The sequence below is a fragment of the Lipophrys pholis genome (assembly GCF_963383615.2).
Source record: "Lipophrys pholis genome assembly, chromosome: 16".
NCBI classification, from domain to species: domain Eukaryota; kingdom Metazoa; phylum Chordata; class Actinopteri; order Blenniiformes; family Blenniidae; genus Lipophrys; species Lipophrys pholis.
In genome coordinates, this window is record NC_137634.1 from 20,539,348 (window position 1) to 20,553,462 (window position 14,115).

A 14,115-nucleotide genomic window follows, 5' to 3' on the forward strand; every position below is an offset into this window, starting at 1 on the left:
TTCTGATAAAAAATGAAAAGACTCCTAATTATGTTGTGGTTAAGGCTTACCCTTTTGAAAGTGTGTGTGTGCGCGTGCGTGCGTTGATAGGGGTGTATATTTTCTGTTGTAAAGTCTAATCAAATCTGAGCTATACATCCATCCCACATGCTTAACAATGAACGTATTTGATGAATCTGTGTTTTTAAGTCTGACTAAGGCTGTTTTCAAGGTGGCTCATAAATTACAGACTGTCGATAGCTTTTCGTGTCACAGTTTCTGGAGGATCTCATTCTAACACAAACAATGAAAATAAACCCCATGGAGTTAAATGTTACTTGTAAATGCATCTTTTTTTACCGCTTGTGCAACGCAAACTGATTATTTAACCTTGACAGTTAGGTAGAAACCACGCTCATTAGAAACAGTATTCTCACCTCCAGTCTGACTAGATTAATGTCGCTATAGCTGAATCTCTTAGTGTTTGAGTCATTGCAGAGAACTGCATTACAACAGTGACAAAAACGTAATCAGACACATTAGTTTGATTCCTCATTTAACAAATTTAGAGTTCAGTTTTTTCTGATCTTTATGTCCTCATTAGTTCAAGATTTCCAAGATTTTCAACACTTTTACTTGAACCCCGACCCAGATTGTCTCTAAAAACTGGAGGCAGACTTTTTTTTCTCTGATATTTGATTTGTCTAAAAACATTATTCTGTTGGACAACCCAACAAAAGAAAACAGGAGCCTTAAAGCAGAAGCAATGGGCAGTTTCACTGTACTTTTTCACACATTTAAAATTACTTTGAACAACAAAATAGCAGGAAACAATTGGACCCCATAGGAGCCACTATTTACCTTCACCAATGAAAGTTGGGGGACCAACAAAGTTGGCATAGAAGGATATGTGTTTGTCTGCAAGTATTTATTTATTGATTTGTATGTATGTATGTATTTTTCGCAAAAACTACACATCCAAATTGCATACACTTTTCAGGGATGATTTGTCATCATCCAAAACCACTTAATTAGATTTTGGGACTTTAAGGGCTAATTGTTTTGAAATAAATCCCCCAAAACTGTGAAAAAAAATGTCTCATTCATTTCTTTTCATCTCATCACACTAAATGTCAATGTATTACAAATTAAAACCTCCTGAAATTGTGTTTAAAATCAACTGCGATGGGTCCGTGAACGCAACATTTCTTATTTTACAACGACGTAAACGGAGCGGGAATTTCCCACGTTCTCCCGGTCACCTGAAGGCACCAGGGCAGCACGTGTTGGAGCCTTCTGGAAAGCGAGCTTCCCCTTTCCGCAAGCGTCTCGGCCCGTACAGTGCGCTCTTTCCACCGGCGACACGTTTCACTTCTCCACGCTGGTCGTGCCGCTTCGTCATGGCTGCCGTGAAAGCGCTGAATCCTAAAGCAGAGGTGGCCCGAGCCCAGGCCGCCCTGGCCATCAACATCAGCGCGGCCCGGGGGCTGCAGGACGTGCTGCGGAGCAACCTGGGACCGAAGGGGACCATGAAGATGTGAGCGCCGCCGGAGCTCTTTGTGCTGCACGCCTGCTAATGCTAACGGATGCTAACTATGCTAAAGAACTGACGTTAAAGGCACTTTGCCGACTTGCCGTTGTCCGAAAGCTGCAAACTCGGCTATCGCCACTATGACTCTCAGAATAAACCAAGTTGGTTCCAAATGATCGAACTAAAGCAGATTTTTGCTGAGGTGGGGCCTCACTGTAGCGGGTTCTCCCGGCGCACGTTGCCCTGCCCAGTCATCGTCACTCGCTTTGAGCTAACGTTAGCATCCAAGCTTAGCCGCTTAGCATATGATGAAAGCTAACTTATTTCCTTTAAAACGTGTACGTTTTTAAGAGAACGCTTCAAGTGTATGACTTTTCAGTAAACAATATTATTGTTTTAAAATAGCTGTCTTTAATTTTCTAAGCATTTCTTGGAGAAAATGTGAGCTCACAGTTATAATCCGCATTTGGCAGTTAAGCACCAATTAAGAACACAATGCTCTGCCTTTTCTGGAAAAGTCTAGAAAGCTCCTGATTTGATTCACGTTCTCTGTTCTAAAGCAAGAGATTTTACTTTCCCTTTCTTCCATTAACTTTAACCCCCTCCTCTGGTTGTCTGGACCTGCAGGCTTGTGTCTGGTGCAGGAGACATAAAGCTGACCAAAGATGGAAACGTCTTGTTACATGAGATGGTAAGTGAAAGATAATGTGTGCAGTCACACTTTATATCTGAGTCTACTGCTGCCCTCCTGCTGTTAATGTGCTGCACTCCTTTATTATTAGTGAGCGACCACACCCACAATGTGTGTGTGTGTGTGTGTGTGTGTCTGCCATTCCAACTTGCCTTTATATGTCAAGTTTAATGAAGCCCATCAGTGAGGCTGCAGTTTATCTTGGTGTTGTTTTGACATGGAGTAGATCCCACTTCTAAAAATAGATTATAGCGGGAAGGATCCAGTCAACATGACATCGGTTTCAATTAAAGGGAAGTATTAGTTATTCTTGTCTTATTTTGTCTTGCACATGTAATCCTAATTGATGACACGTTTAGAGAAACAGATTTTCCTTTTTGCATTTACAAAGATGTTTTGTAGTTGCTAAAGATTGCAAACATAAATGGATGTCAGAGACATGCATGCAGTGTGAAAATCAATAGTTCCTAATTGGCTTCTAAAGTCATTGCAGCAAGAATAATATTGCTTGTTATTTTGTGAACACTACCCTGGTCCCAATTGGCAGTTATCCCAGGTCCATGAATGCATCAATAGATGCTCCATCATTAGAATGGCCAGTGTCGGGTGTGTTTTGAGATGTACAATGTGCAGGATAGAACTGCCCTGATGGTGTCAACTAATTCTCTTGTCCTTAGGTTGTCTGATTGCAGGGTTACTTGATCTGAAATGTTGGTGCTTACCACTGCGTCTCCCATGAGCTGTCTAGTCATATGTCTTATATTTAAACCATTCTGTGTTGTGTTCACCTCCTAAAAACACTCATCTGAGTGTTTTTTAAAATTTGAAGGCAAAAATTTTGGCTTTATTAGTTTCATAAACTCAAATTGAGGACACTTCTAACAGAACATGTTGCATGAAGAGTATCCACCGGAGACATCTGCATAACAATTCTGATGTCTGGCAGTCTTAATGGAGTGCTCAGTTAATATTTTGCTCCCTTTTATTGTTGTTTTCTTCAGTTTCTCAGTTTGTTGTACTGCATCATTCATCCATTTTTGTATCGTATGTTTTATCCATAACTCGCATGCAGCAGCAAGAAACATTTCTGAAAGTGATATGATGAAAAATTGTTTTCAAGACAAAACATCATTGCTTATTTTGTTAGATATATTTGGAAATAGTTCGATTTTTTTTTATTTTTTTTTTTTTTTTATGGAAACAAATCTGGCAAACTTTATAAACTTGGGGGGGGGGGGGGGGCAAATTCTATAGTTTTGAAGCCAGAATTTACTGGAAAACAGAAGATTGTACATAACTTGAGCAGGTATGACACTGTGCTAATGTATTATTGATTTAAAACCAAATCTGTGAAGCTCCAACAAAGTTAACCACAGTAACATGCTTAAGAGCAAAAAATAAAGGCGTTAATACAAATTCTTTAGCAACTTAAATCTTTCAAAATGTGAGTATTTTGTTCATTTGCCAGGATTAGAAAAACGTTGTTACCCAGGCGTTGCCATCACAACAAATAATACTCCACCCACTTTGTGTGTGTGCTGATGTACGTGCTTCTAATTTTCGAGAGCGCAAACGTGACACAATGGCCTCGTGTGACTGCACCTGAACACAAAAGGTTTAGCACAAAATACTGTTAATGAAGATTCCGGACACCCGCAAGTTGTGACGCCCAACAAGAGTAGGAGGTTGGGCTTTTCTTCGTGGAAGCTGTAACCCATAATTTCTGAGAACGTAAAGGGAACGCCTACAAGATAACGTGTGAAAATATACATTAGAATGTAGACGAGCTTCATCGATTAAAGCTGAAAACTAACAAAACCAAAGTTGGGAGGGGAAAAAATCACTTAAATACTTTGAAAAAACTTGAATGCAAGATATTTTAAAAAATAAATGCACAGCCACATTATTGGAGGTGAACTTGCAGAGTTTATAGTTGAAAATGTCCCAACCTTAATTATTATAAACTAAACTCATAGTATTTGACATTGAAAGCAGCCATGAAATGCAGCTTTGTTGACATGAAGTTGATTCTTTGCTGTAATGATTTAAATTTTAGCAAATTCAGCACCCGACGGCGTCACTGATCGCAAAGGTGGCCACAGCGCAGGACGACATCACAGGAGATGGTACCACCTCCAATGTGCTCATCATCGGCGAGCTGTTGAAGCAGGCGGACCTCTACGTGTCTGAGGTAAAGCGACTTCCACACCTACGCAGTGATTCTGCAAGTCGGTTATTGTGGCGAGATGAAATTTGAGTTTTGCGGCTGAATTCCTCTGTTTTCATCTGTGCTGCAGGGTCTTCATCCAAGAATCATTGCTGAAGGTTTCGAGGCAGCGAAAGACAAAGCTCTGGCTGTTCTGGAGGATGTGAAGGTCACTCAGGAAATGGACAGAGAGACTCTCATCAACGTGGCTCGCACCTCCCTCAGGACCAAAGTCTACGCGGAGCTGGCAGACCTGCTCACTGAGGTGAGGCGTGAAGGAATGGAACTCATGTGGCTGTGTATTAGTTGACCTTTGAGTTGAAGCAGGGTTTGTGGGTGCCTGTCTCCTGGTTTTGAAATTGATCGTGTTGTGGTCTGCAGGCTGTTGTAGATGCTGTGCTCGCCATCACCAAACCGAATGAACCCATCGATCTTTACATGGTGGAAATCATGGAGATGAAGCACAAGATGGACTGCGACACACAGTGAGTTTTGTTACTCCGATCGACCCAGAAAAGATTCATGCCTTTACTGAGAAGTTCAAACACTTAACTATCTTTTCTTCTTTGTCAGACTGATCAGAGGTTTGGTGTTGGACCACGGAGCCAGACACCCAGACATGAAGAAGAGGGTGGAGGACGCCTACGTGCTGACGTGTAATGTCTCCTTGGAGTACGAGAAGACGGAGGTCAACTCCGGCTTCTTCTACAAGAGCGCCGGGGAGCGGGAGAAGCTGGTGGCTGCTGAGAGGAAGTTCATCGAGGAGCGCGTGCAGAAGATCATTGCCCTAAAGAACAAAGTCTGCCCCAAGGGGGAGAAGGGCTTTGTCGTCATCAACCAGAAGGTAATCAGCTGGGTTCAACCCATCTTCATTCATGGAGCCTTTTTACAGGCAGAAGGCATGATCTTATTGTCCTGCTACTATCAGTGCTTCAGTATGATGGTTACATGAAAAAGGAATGTATAAAAATAATCTTGGCTTTTCTGAATATATTTCCATTAATTCTTGTTACATTTCATATTTAATCCTAGAGTATGAACGAGCAGCTCCTCTCATGTGCACAGCGAACACCCCAGGGTGCTAACGTAGCTCCCCCGGTCTCCTAACTCTGTGCTACAGTAACTCTGATCTGTACCTCTGCATTAGGAGAGTCTCCTGCTCCTCCCCTACATGTATTCAGCGGATCTGAACAATTTTTCCATCACTTGCACAGAGCAGCCTTCATGCTTTGACCTGAACCGATTTTAAATTGAAGTGTTTTTTTCTATTTGTCTCTTGCAGGGTATCGACCCGTTTTCCCTGGACGCCCTCGCCAAGGAGGGCATCGTCGCTCTGCGCAGGGCCAAGAGAAGGAACATGGAGAGGTGAGAAAGAAGAAGCAATTTCATTATTCGTCAGAATAGGGCGACTCCACAGAGTTTTCCTGGGGGTAGTTTTCTTCCTTAAGACCACAAGGGAGCCCCAGCAGCTTTTTAAACGCAGCAGCAGACGACCGGCAAACCGGCCAGACGAGGTCTGTCGAGTTGCAGCAGCGCCAACATGGATGACACAAACACTTATCATTTGTCAGACTCTTGATAAGAGCGGCAGATATGTTGCTCTCCTCTCCTGTGGATCTGGTCTGTGTACATTTTTAAGTTGGGGTCAAATGATGTTCTTGAAGGTGGCGCCTGTTCAGTCCAGCAGATCTCCGTCAACAACAAAAACACTCAACTAACCCCCAAAAACAAGAACAAAAGCTTTTTTGCCCTTTAATGAAAAGACATATTTGTTGCACTTTATCAAAGTTGATACTACTTTTGCTTGTTATTTGCTCATGCTCACTGTGTTCAGTGAAGCAATGACTTGTTTTCCAGAGCTCCGGAATATTTTGTACACAAAAGAGAAAATTGCTGCGTTTGCGTTATAAACTAAAACAGGTTGAAAGTTGTTTTATCGTTTTTGTGTTTTAGGCAGGAAATTTAGTTCCTGTTAAGTAATTTTCTAATTCTTAGTGGTGGTGTTCTTTACTCATTTTTTGTTTGTTTTTGTAGTCGTGGCTATTTATGCTTCTTGTTTTTTATTGTTTTGCTTTTTCTTCAAAATGTGATATAATTCATTCTTCTGGATTAAAATTGGACATAAAGACGTGTAAAACAATTTATCTATTAGGCTTCATTAAGCCAGTTTTACATGCACACTCTGACTCATCAGTCCTGAACTGAACAGAATATTGAGCATTGTCGTTTCCTCGGCAGGCTGACCCTCGCTTGCGGAGGAATCGCCATGAATTCAGTCGATGATCTCACAGCCGAGTGTTTGGGACATGCTGGGCTGGTTTACGAACACACACTGGTGAGTTTACCTGACTTGACTTTGTGGATTTGTTTCATGTACTTTGAAATGCCGAGTTCTAATTGTTGTTGGTAATCTCCCACAATGCCGTTGGCAGGGAGAGGAGAAGTACACGTTCATTGAGAAGTGTGGAAACCCCCGCTCAGTCACCCTGCTGCTGAAGGGGCCCAACAAACACACCCTGACACAGATCAAAGACGCAGTGAGAGATGGTCTGCGGGCCGTCAAGAACGCCATTGAAGACGGTAAGATTGTGCTGAAGATGTCTTCTCTTAAGTAGGATATCTTATTGGAGAAGAAACGAGTTAAACGAGTGCCTCTTGATTTGCACAGCGAACACCCAGAGATGCTGATGTGGCTCTCTCTGGTCCTCCATGTCTGTGCCACAGTGACTCTGATCTCTTCCTCTGCATTACCAGAGTTTTTGTCTCTCTTACATGTATTCAGTTGATCAGAACAAACTCCAACCCAATGTGTTTATAGTTCAGCAGGCTGTTGCTCCTCGCCTCAGTTTTCTGATGGTGGTTGTGTTTATGCGTTGCCTCTGCAGGCAGCATAGTGTCCGGCGCCGGGGCGCTCGAGGTTGCCGTGGCTGATGCATTGGTAAAACACAAACCAAACGTGAAAGGCAGAGCCCAGTTGGGAGTCCAGGCTTTCGCTGACGCTCTCCTAATCATCCCCAAGGTGAATGAATTTTACTTACTGGACCAACACTTCTGCTGTTGAAATGAAGGACTGTAGGATTTAAAAACTCCTTTTCCCCACTTCTGTCAGACGCCTAAATTATAGTGCTATATTACAGTCAATTACACTATTCATGCTACTCTGATTACTCCTGTTGTCCTGTTTGTTTATAAACACTTTTTATGTAATTTTGTTTACATATTGTATATCGTTTTTTTTAATATTTATTTAATTGCCGTTTCTTTTGCACCTCTTCTGTTTAATGATAGAAGTGAATATCAGAGGAGGGAAGGCTGAATTTGTCAACAGTTTATATTTCATGGATCGTTTGTCGCTGCAGGTTTTGGCCCAGAACTCCGGCTACGACCCTCAGGAGACCCTGCTGAAGCTGCAGACGGAGTACAAAGAGTCCGGCCAGCTCGTTGGAGTTGACCTGAACACAGGTCAGAAATGCACAACATTTTCTTTTTTTTAAAGTATAACACCAAACTGTAACCTTTTTTATTTTTGGAGCAAACTCACAGACTGACTGTGTTTCAGGGGAGCCGATGGTGGCAGGAGAGGCCGGCGTGTGGGACAATTACAGCGTCAAGAAGCAGCTTCTCCACTCATGGTGAGAGATTCCACCTTCATCAGATATCGGAGCATTTTGAACGGTCTTCGTTGGAGATTAACGGACTCCTGTGTTTTTGTCGCAGCACCGTGATCGCCAGCAACATCCTGTTGGTGGACGAGATCATGCGAGCCGGAATGTCTTCCCTCAGAGGTTAAAGGTCAACCCAGCTGTTCTCGTGCTCACGGGGATAGTTTGTTCACCGACAGTTGGGTCAACATTTCCGCTCTCGGCACTCCGAAGCAGCCCAGTCCGACGGACGGCCCGCTGTAACCGTTCATCCATCACAGCATCTTTCACTTATCATCATCGTTTTTTCCTTCATGGATTCGTCAGCCCCTCAAATGATTGGTTTATTTATGAGATTTTGTTAAAATAAAAAAAAAAAGCACTGACTTCTGCCACTCAGTTTTGTTTCTACTCATTAAAGGTTTTCTTGGCTCTTGAAAGTTTTTTGTGGTTTTTGTGAAGTTTCAAAAAAATTAAAAAGAAATTTTTTTAAATACTACCATAGAAGATTCAGATACAATGAGACATCTGGATAAAAGTATAAAATATCGATTTTGTGTTTTGATCTGTTGAATTGAACATTTTGTTTTTCTACCACTGATGTATATAATAAAGATTATACACACAACACTCAAGATATTTAGACTGTCCTGCAGGTTTTAGAATTTCTATACTTCAAGAGATCTGAGTCTGATCGTTCCACCATGACCAAGCCAATAAGGAGCCCCTCTCCTACGTGGGTGTTTTGTAGGAGGCAGAGACCCTTGTTGATGCCTCTAATGTAGAGCGTCGGAGTCTCCTTCAGCTCATCGTGAGGCTCCTGAGCTGTTCTGAGGCAATACAGAGATGTAATCTTTCAACAGTCCTTGGGAGACATTTTTCTATCTTATCTGAGCAAGTATTTAGATTTACGATCCACCTACATCATTGTGTAATCAAATACAGTTGAATAGCCCATAAAAATTCGGCAAATTTATAAATATATATAAATATATACATATTTATAAATATATATAAATATATACATATTTATATGTATATGTCCCCCGGCTAGCTCAGTTGGTAGAGCATGACACTCACAATCTCAGGGTAGTGGGTTCGTGTCCCACGCCGGGCGCCACCTTCCCGTGGGCTCACCACCTGCAGGAAGGTTCTTAATTGGTGCATTGTGATCTGGGTGACAGTGCTCAGACTTTCACCCCCGCGACCCGGAAACGGATAAGCGGAAGAAAATGAATGAATGAATATTTATAAAATATATTTGTGGCTTTGAACGTTCACTTTTTTTTTTTTCGTCTGACATTGATGGTTTTCTTTGAGATTCATACAAGATTGAACTACATTCACCAGCAGCAGTTGTAACGTGGACTTGTTTACAAGAGACTGTCAAAAATGTTAAACATTTTAAGTGAATATCTAACGTTCATGTTTGACATTTGAAAATTATTACAGCAGGTTTACATGATACAATTTTTTTTTTCCAATTTGGGGTTCTTCACATTATGCCACAAATCAAGAAAAACACTCAAATAGATCAATAAATGGAGATGATTAAAGAAGCCTCATTAAGTTACACTTTTTGTATCGTTTATTATGATTTTAAACTATTTCAAGTCAAAACAGTAAATCAACTGAAAACCTGGATTTAATTAAAGCGGAACGTTTTATTTTACAGATTTCCCACGGAGCCCGTTTATGGTTACACCCCTTTCCCGAGGAATGGATGGGGAAGAAAAAAAAAAAAATCTAACATTTAGAAGTTTAAATTCAAATTAATGTTAAACATTGTGTTTTGACTTTATTTTCTAATCGCTGTTCAGATAGATATAATTGTTAGAGATCAACATTAAATGGCCTCGTGGATGCTTCCGGTGTTTTTGCTGTCAGTGGCGGGTGAGCCTAAATCTCATTGTGTTGTTTTTTTGGCAAATATACAAACAGAATAGTGAATTTAAAAAAAATGTTTCCCAGCTGCGAAGGAGATGCTGGACATCCCCGGAGGAAACCTGTTGATGGGAACCAACGCGGCCGACGGGAGAGACGGAGAGTCGCCGGCCAGAGAGGTCCAAGTCCGGCCGTTCTGGATGGACAAACGCCCCGTCACCAACTCCGATTTCAGGTGAAAACATGACACGTTTCAGGTGCATTCAACAAGAATCCAAACCTTCCAACCGGAGGACTGTGTCTTGTTTTGTTCCTACAGGGAGTTCGTCAGAGCTGAGAAGTATAAAACCGAAGCAGAGACGTTTGGTTGGAGTTTTGTGTTTGAGGACTTTGTGTCAGTGGAGCTGAAAAACAAAGTCACACAGAGGATCGAGGTACTGACAGTCTGAGTTCATGCCTCCAAATCAATGAATCAAGCTCATCATGTACTTTAGCTGCTTCAAATCACTTTTCAAATCACAATATTTTAGAATCTCACTTTGTGTGACAGACTAAATCAGTTAAAATGGGACGAATAAAGATTTACACTCAAGTAAAACGATTTACATTTTACTTAAAAACATTTACCAGTACTCTTGTTGAAGTAATAATTAATGCGTTAGTCAGCACTGGGTGTTTTTATTCTATTATCAATAGCGCCATTCGCTTTACCCTCACAGTTCATTAACTAAATCAAATCATACTTTATTAATCCCCTTGGGGGAATTAATAAAAAAAAAAAACACCTGTAAGTTTTAACAACTATGAGAAGAAGAATAGAAAGAGTAAGAATTCTAATCAGCTTTAACTTCTCTTTTCCACCAGTCTGCTCCGTGGTGGCTGCCAATAGAAAAGGTGTTTTGGAGACAGGTGAGGTTCTACTTCAAAAATATTTATGTATAAATTCACCTTTACTAAAGAGAATTTAACTCATTTCATTCTTTAGTTTTAAAGACTGGGCCAGGGCCGTCAACCTGCTTGACTTAAAGTTTTTTGGGTTTTCTTGTCCTCTGCTCGTCAGCCGGCCGGGCCGGGTTCGGGGATCCGGGAGCGTCTGGACTTCCCGGTGGTTCAGGTGAGCTGGAACGACGCTCTGGCCTTCTGCCGCTGGAAAGACAAGAGACTGCCGACGGAGGAGGAGTGGGAGTGGGCGGCACGCGGCGGCCTGCAAGGTACCGTCCACAGTTTCTGCTTGTACATGTGTGTACTTTGAGCCACAGCAGTTAGTCGGTGCTACTTGTCAGTCTATGTTATTATAGAAGCAGCTCTTTTCTCTGCAGGGACCTTTAACTCGATTTGAGATGCACTTCACACAAGATTTACCCTCAGAAACAAGGAGAAGCCAGTTTTTTATGACAACTTTGTTCATAAATTGAATTGTAAGTTTGCTGTTTGTGCTGCAGGCCGGACTTATCCGTGGGGAAATAAGTTCCAGGACAACAGAACCAACCTGTGGCAGGTCAGTCTGTCTGAGTGACGCAAACTGCAGCAGCATTAACGCAGTTTATTGTTTTCATTAGAGCCTTCAACCTCCGTGTTTTCTCTTGATGTGCTACACTGATCCCCACCAAATCACTAATATATATGTGTGTGTGTGTTGCTTTAAATGGGACGACAACTTAACCCTTAACACCCTGTGAAGTTATTGTTTCTTTGCTTCCTTCCTAGAATACTTGTAGTCGTTGTAAATCTCCTGCCTTCATTCCAAGTAGCACCATACTAGAGGAGAAAAATTAAAACGGAACAAATAAAAAGAAAAAATAATAATTGAATCAATGGAAGCATCATCAGTTGTCTTTTCCTGTATAACATGAAAACAAATTAGAGACACTTTGGTAAATCTGCACATTTTCCATTTGAAACTAATATCGGCTTGTTGTTTTGTTTTGTCCTTCTGGATGTGTTTAGGGATCGTTTCCAGATAAAGACACTGCAGAGGACGGATATCACGGCGTCTCTCCTGTCACAGCATTTCCTCCTCAGAACAGCTACGGTAACTGTGACTTAACTGCTTGAAGACGGAGACGTTATTGTCTCCTGTTGGTTGTCACACCGCTGTCACGGTGTGTGAACCCTCGTGCGACTTTTCCTGCAGGACTGTACGACATGATGGGAAATACCTGGGAATGGACGTCTTCTCCGTTCCCGTCCGCCCGGCAGATGTACGTGCTGCGCGGGGCGTCCTGGATCGACACGGTTGACGGCTCGGCCAATCACAAGGCTCGAATCACAACCCGGTGAGACACTGGGTTAAAAAAAAACAACAACAACAAGACACTATATTGAGAAGTCGTCCACGTCTGTTGACTGTCGGTTATGATCCTGCAGGATGGGAAACACTCCCGACTCCGCCTCCGATAACCTCGGATTCAGATGTGCCGCCGGCGACGGACAGAAGCTTCAGAGGACGAAAGACAAAGCAGAACTTTAAGCAACAAGCCGGAAGACAGAACTGAGGAGTGAAAAGAGGATGGTGTTCATTTGAGCCCGGAGAGATTGATTCATATGAATTCATTACTTGACTTAACAAACGGGACCAATTAAAAAGGAAAGATGAACAAAGTGAAGGTGACACACGAGTGTAGAAACCATCTCAAGAATATTTCTCCTGTGGAGAACGCCTCACTGTAAAACAAACAATAAATTGATCATTTTCAATTTCTGTTCTGTCTTTTCATCTCATTCCTGTTACAGTCTGTGTTTTGTCTGGTTTGTTTTGTTTTTAACGGCCTAAAGAAACTTGTTTTTTTTCTCTCTCTCTTTCCAATGCATCATTGAATCCTTTCACTGCCTCTCTTTCACTGTACTCGTCTCCCTTCATGCAGGGATCAGTCTTTTGTTCAGTGGTTTTATGTGACTTGAGAGTAAATGCGTCCCTTAGTGAAGCAGAAGCTCCTCTAATGCCATCGCTGTCCGTCTGTTTACTTTCACTTGGTGTCCTGCCAGTCGCTTGTACTGCTTAAGCAAACAAATCACATTTTCTTTACCCGACTGACACATTTAACACATGCTTTATGATATAATCAATCATTATCTCTGTTTAGAACAGGATTATATAACTTTGACGTGAGGACTGGGATCATTTTTTAAATTAGTTAAGTGTGTTTTGATCAACACTAAATGTGCACAGATGTTATATAACTTCTTTAAATTCTGCAAAATCAATACCATCACAATCGCAGTTAAAACTGATGAAATACTTGTGAAGAGCTTTCAGACCATGTTTCAAGACTTTGTGGAAACTTTTCGAGCTTCTTGTATTTGTTTTGAGGCTTTAAGATGAAAATCTCCCCCCCCCCCCCCCCTTTTTTTTTTTTTATATTTTGCAAATGAAGAAAAACAAATGCTGTTAATGTAGTGCATGTAAAAATGATATTTTCAAAGTTCTAAGGATCCACAATGTTGGGCCTGGTAAGACAGAGTCTGTTGCAGGACTTTAATGAATCATGCGTGTATGAAAGTGAAATAAAGGACTAAACACAGACTTCATGCATTAAAGAATGAAAGCAGGGCGTTTTCCTGCAGATTTCACGAAAACCTGAAAATTAAACTTGGGCGTGCTTTAGTGAAAAAGTGCATGTGGACTTTAATTTGTGGCTACAGATGTGTAGGTTTTCATAATTCTGAGAGGAGTGACTGAAGCGTCTCTGTTTACCACATAAAAGAAGAAGCCTCACACTAAAAATACAAGTCTACAAATTCAAATTAACTAAATTACCAACAACTGTGGGGGTTTCTCAGTCACACCTGAGCTTCTTTAGCCAATCAGAAAATGACACAACAGTTTGAGGCCGACAATGGAGAGGAGGGAAAAGGCAGGTGAAACTTTCTGTTTACTAAAATCTCGTACATTTCCTCAGAGAAGAAAGTTTTGTGTCTTGAATTTGTTGCATTAAAAAAAAAGAGAACCAATCTGTCGTTGCGGATGCTTCAAACCTTTTTTAATTCAATTTCTGTAGGTAGAAAATGAGAAATTAGAGATGAAACCTCTGCAGATCCACTTTTTTTTATTTTTTTATTTATTTCTTTGGTCCATTTAGTTTGTGTGATGATAACATGATGACTTTACTCAGAAGAGACTTTGTATTTAGAGGGTTAACGATTAGCTATCTGTCAATTCATTGTGATTCCAAGTGAAAATTGG

The 14,115-nt window shown here is 41.3% G+C and overlaps 2 protein-coding genes across 2 annotated transcripts; both read left to right on the top strand.

Annotated features, from left to right (window-relative positions):
- The first annotated feature begins 1,245 nt into the window (after nucleotides 1–1,245).
- Nucleotides 1,246–8,477, top strand: cct6a (chaperonin containing TCP1, subunit 6A (zeta 1)). Its single transcript, XM_080483612.1, has 13 exons — nucleotides 1,246–1,516; nucleotides 2,138–2,201; nucleotides 4,258–4,392; nucleotides 4,499–4,672; nucleotides 4,789–4,892; nucleotides 4,981–5,251; nucleotides 5,690–5,772; nucleotides 6,646–6,742; nucleotides 6,840–6,987; nucleotides 7,293–7,426; nucleotides 7,767–7,869; nucleotides 7,967–8,039; nucleotides 8,125–8,477. Exons 1-13 carry the CDS (start codon nucleotides 1,380–1,382, stop codon nucleotides 8,195–8,197), a joined length of 1,596 nt encoding a protein of 531 aa, XP_080339738.1. The 5' UTR covers nucleotides 1,246–1,379; the 3' UTR covers nucleotides 8,198–8,477.
- A 1,250-nt stretch (nucleotides 8,478–9,727) lies between these two features.
- sumf2 (sulfatase modifying factor 2) lies at nucleotides 9,728–13,539 on the top strand. The gene is made up of 9 exons (XM_080483692.1): nucleotides 9,728–9,941; nucleotides 10,020–10,167; nucleotides 10,252–10,366; nucleotides 10,797–10,841; nucleotides 10,993–11,143; nucleotides 11,375–11,430; nucleotides 11,880–11,964; nucleotides 12,067–12,208; nucleotides 12,300–13,539. The coding sequence occupies exons 1-9, from the start codon at nucleotides 9,899–9,901 to the stop codon at nucleotides 12,400–12,402; spliced, it is 888 nt and encodes a 295-aa protein (XP_080339818.1). The 5' UTR covers nucleotides 9,728–9,898; the 3' UTR covers nucleotides 12,403–13,539.
- The last annotated feature ends 576 nt before the right edge of the window (nucleotides 13,540–14,115 follow it).

What these genes read in the sequence shown, in the direction of transcription:
- cct6a (XM_080483612.1), top strand. Translation starts at nt 1,380, where the DNA reads ATGGCTGCCGTGAAAGCGCTGAATCCTAAAGCAGAGGTGGCCCGAGCC. An exon ending in CCGAAGGGGACCATGAAGAT is followed by an intron (nt 1,517 to 2,137) that starts GTGAGCGCCGCC and finishes CTGGACCTGCAG; the next exon opens with GCTTGTGTCTGGTGCAGGAG. An exon ending in TTGTCGTCATCAACCAGAAG is followed by an intron (nt 5,252 to 5,689) that starts GTAATCAGCTGG and finishes TGTCTCTTGCAG; the next exon opens with GGTATCGACCCGTTTTCCCT.
- sumf2 (XM_080483692.1), top strand. Translation starts at nt 9,899, where the DNA reads ATGGCCTCGTGGATGCTTCCGGTGTTTTTGCTGTCAGTGGCGG. An exon ending in GTTTTTGCTGTCAGTGGCGG is followed by an intron (nt 9,942 to 10,019) that starts GTGAGCCTAAAT and finishes AATGTTTCCCAG; the next exon opens with CTGCGAAGGAGATGCTGGAC. An exon ending in TCCTCCTCAGAACAGCTACG is followed by an intron (nt 11,965 to 12,066) that starts GTAACTGTGACT and finishes CTTTTCCTGCAG; the next exon opens with GACTGTACGACATGATGGGA.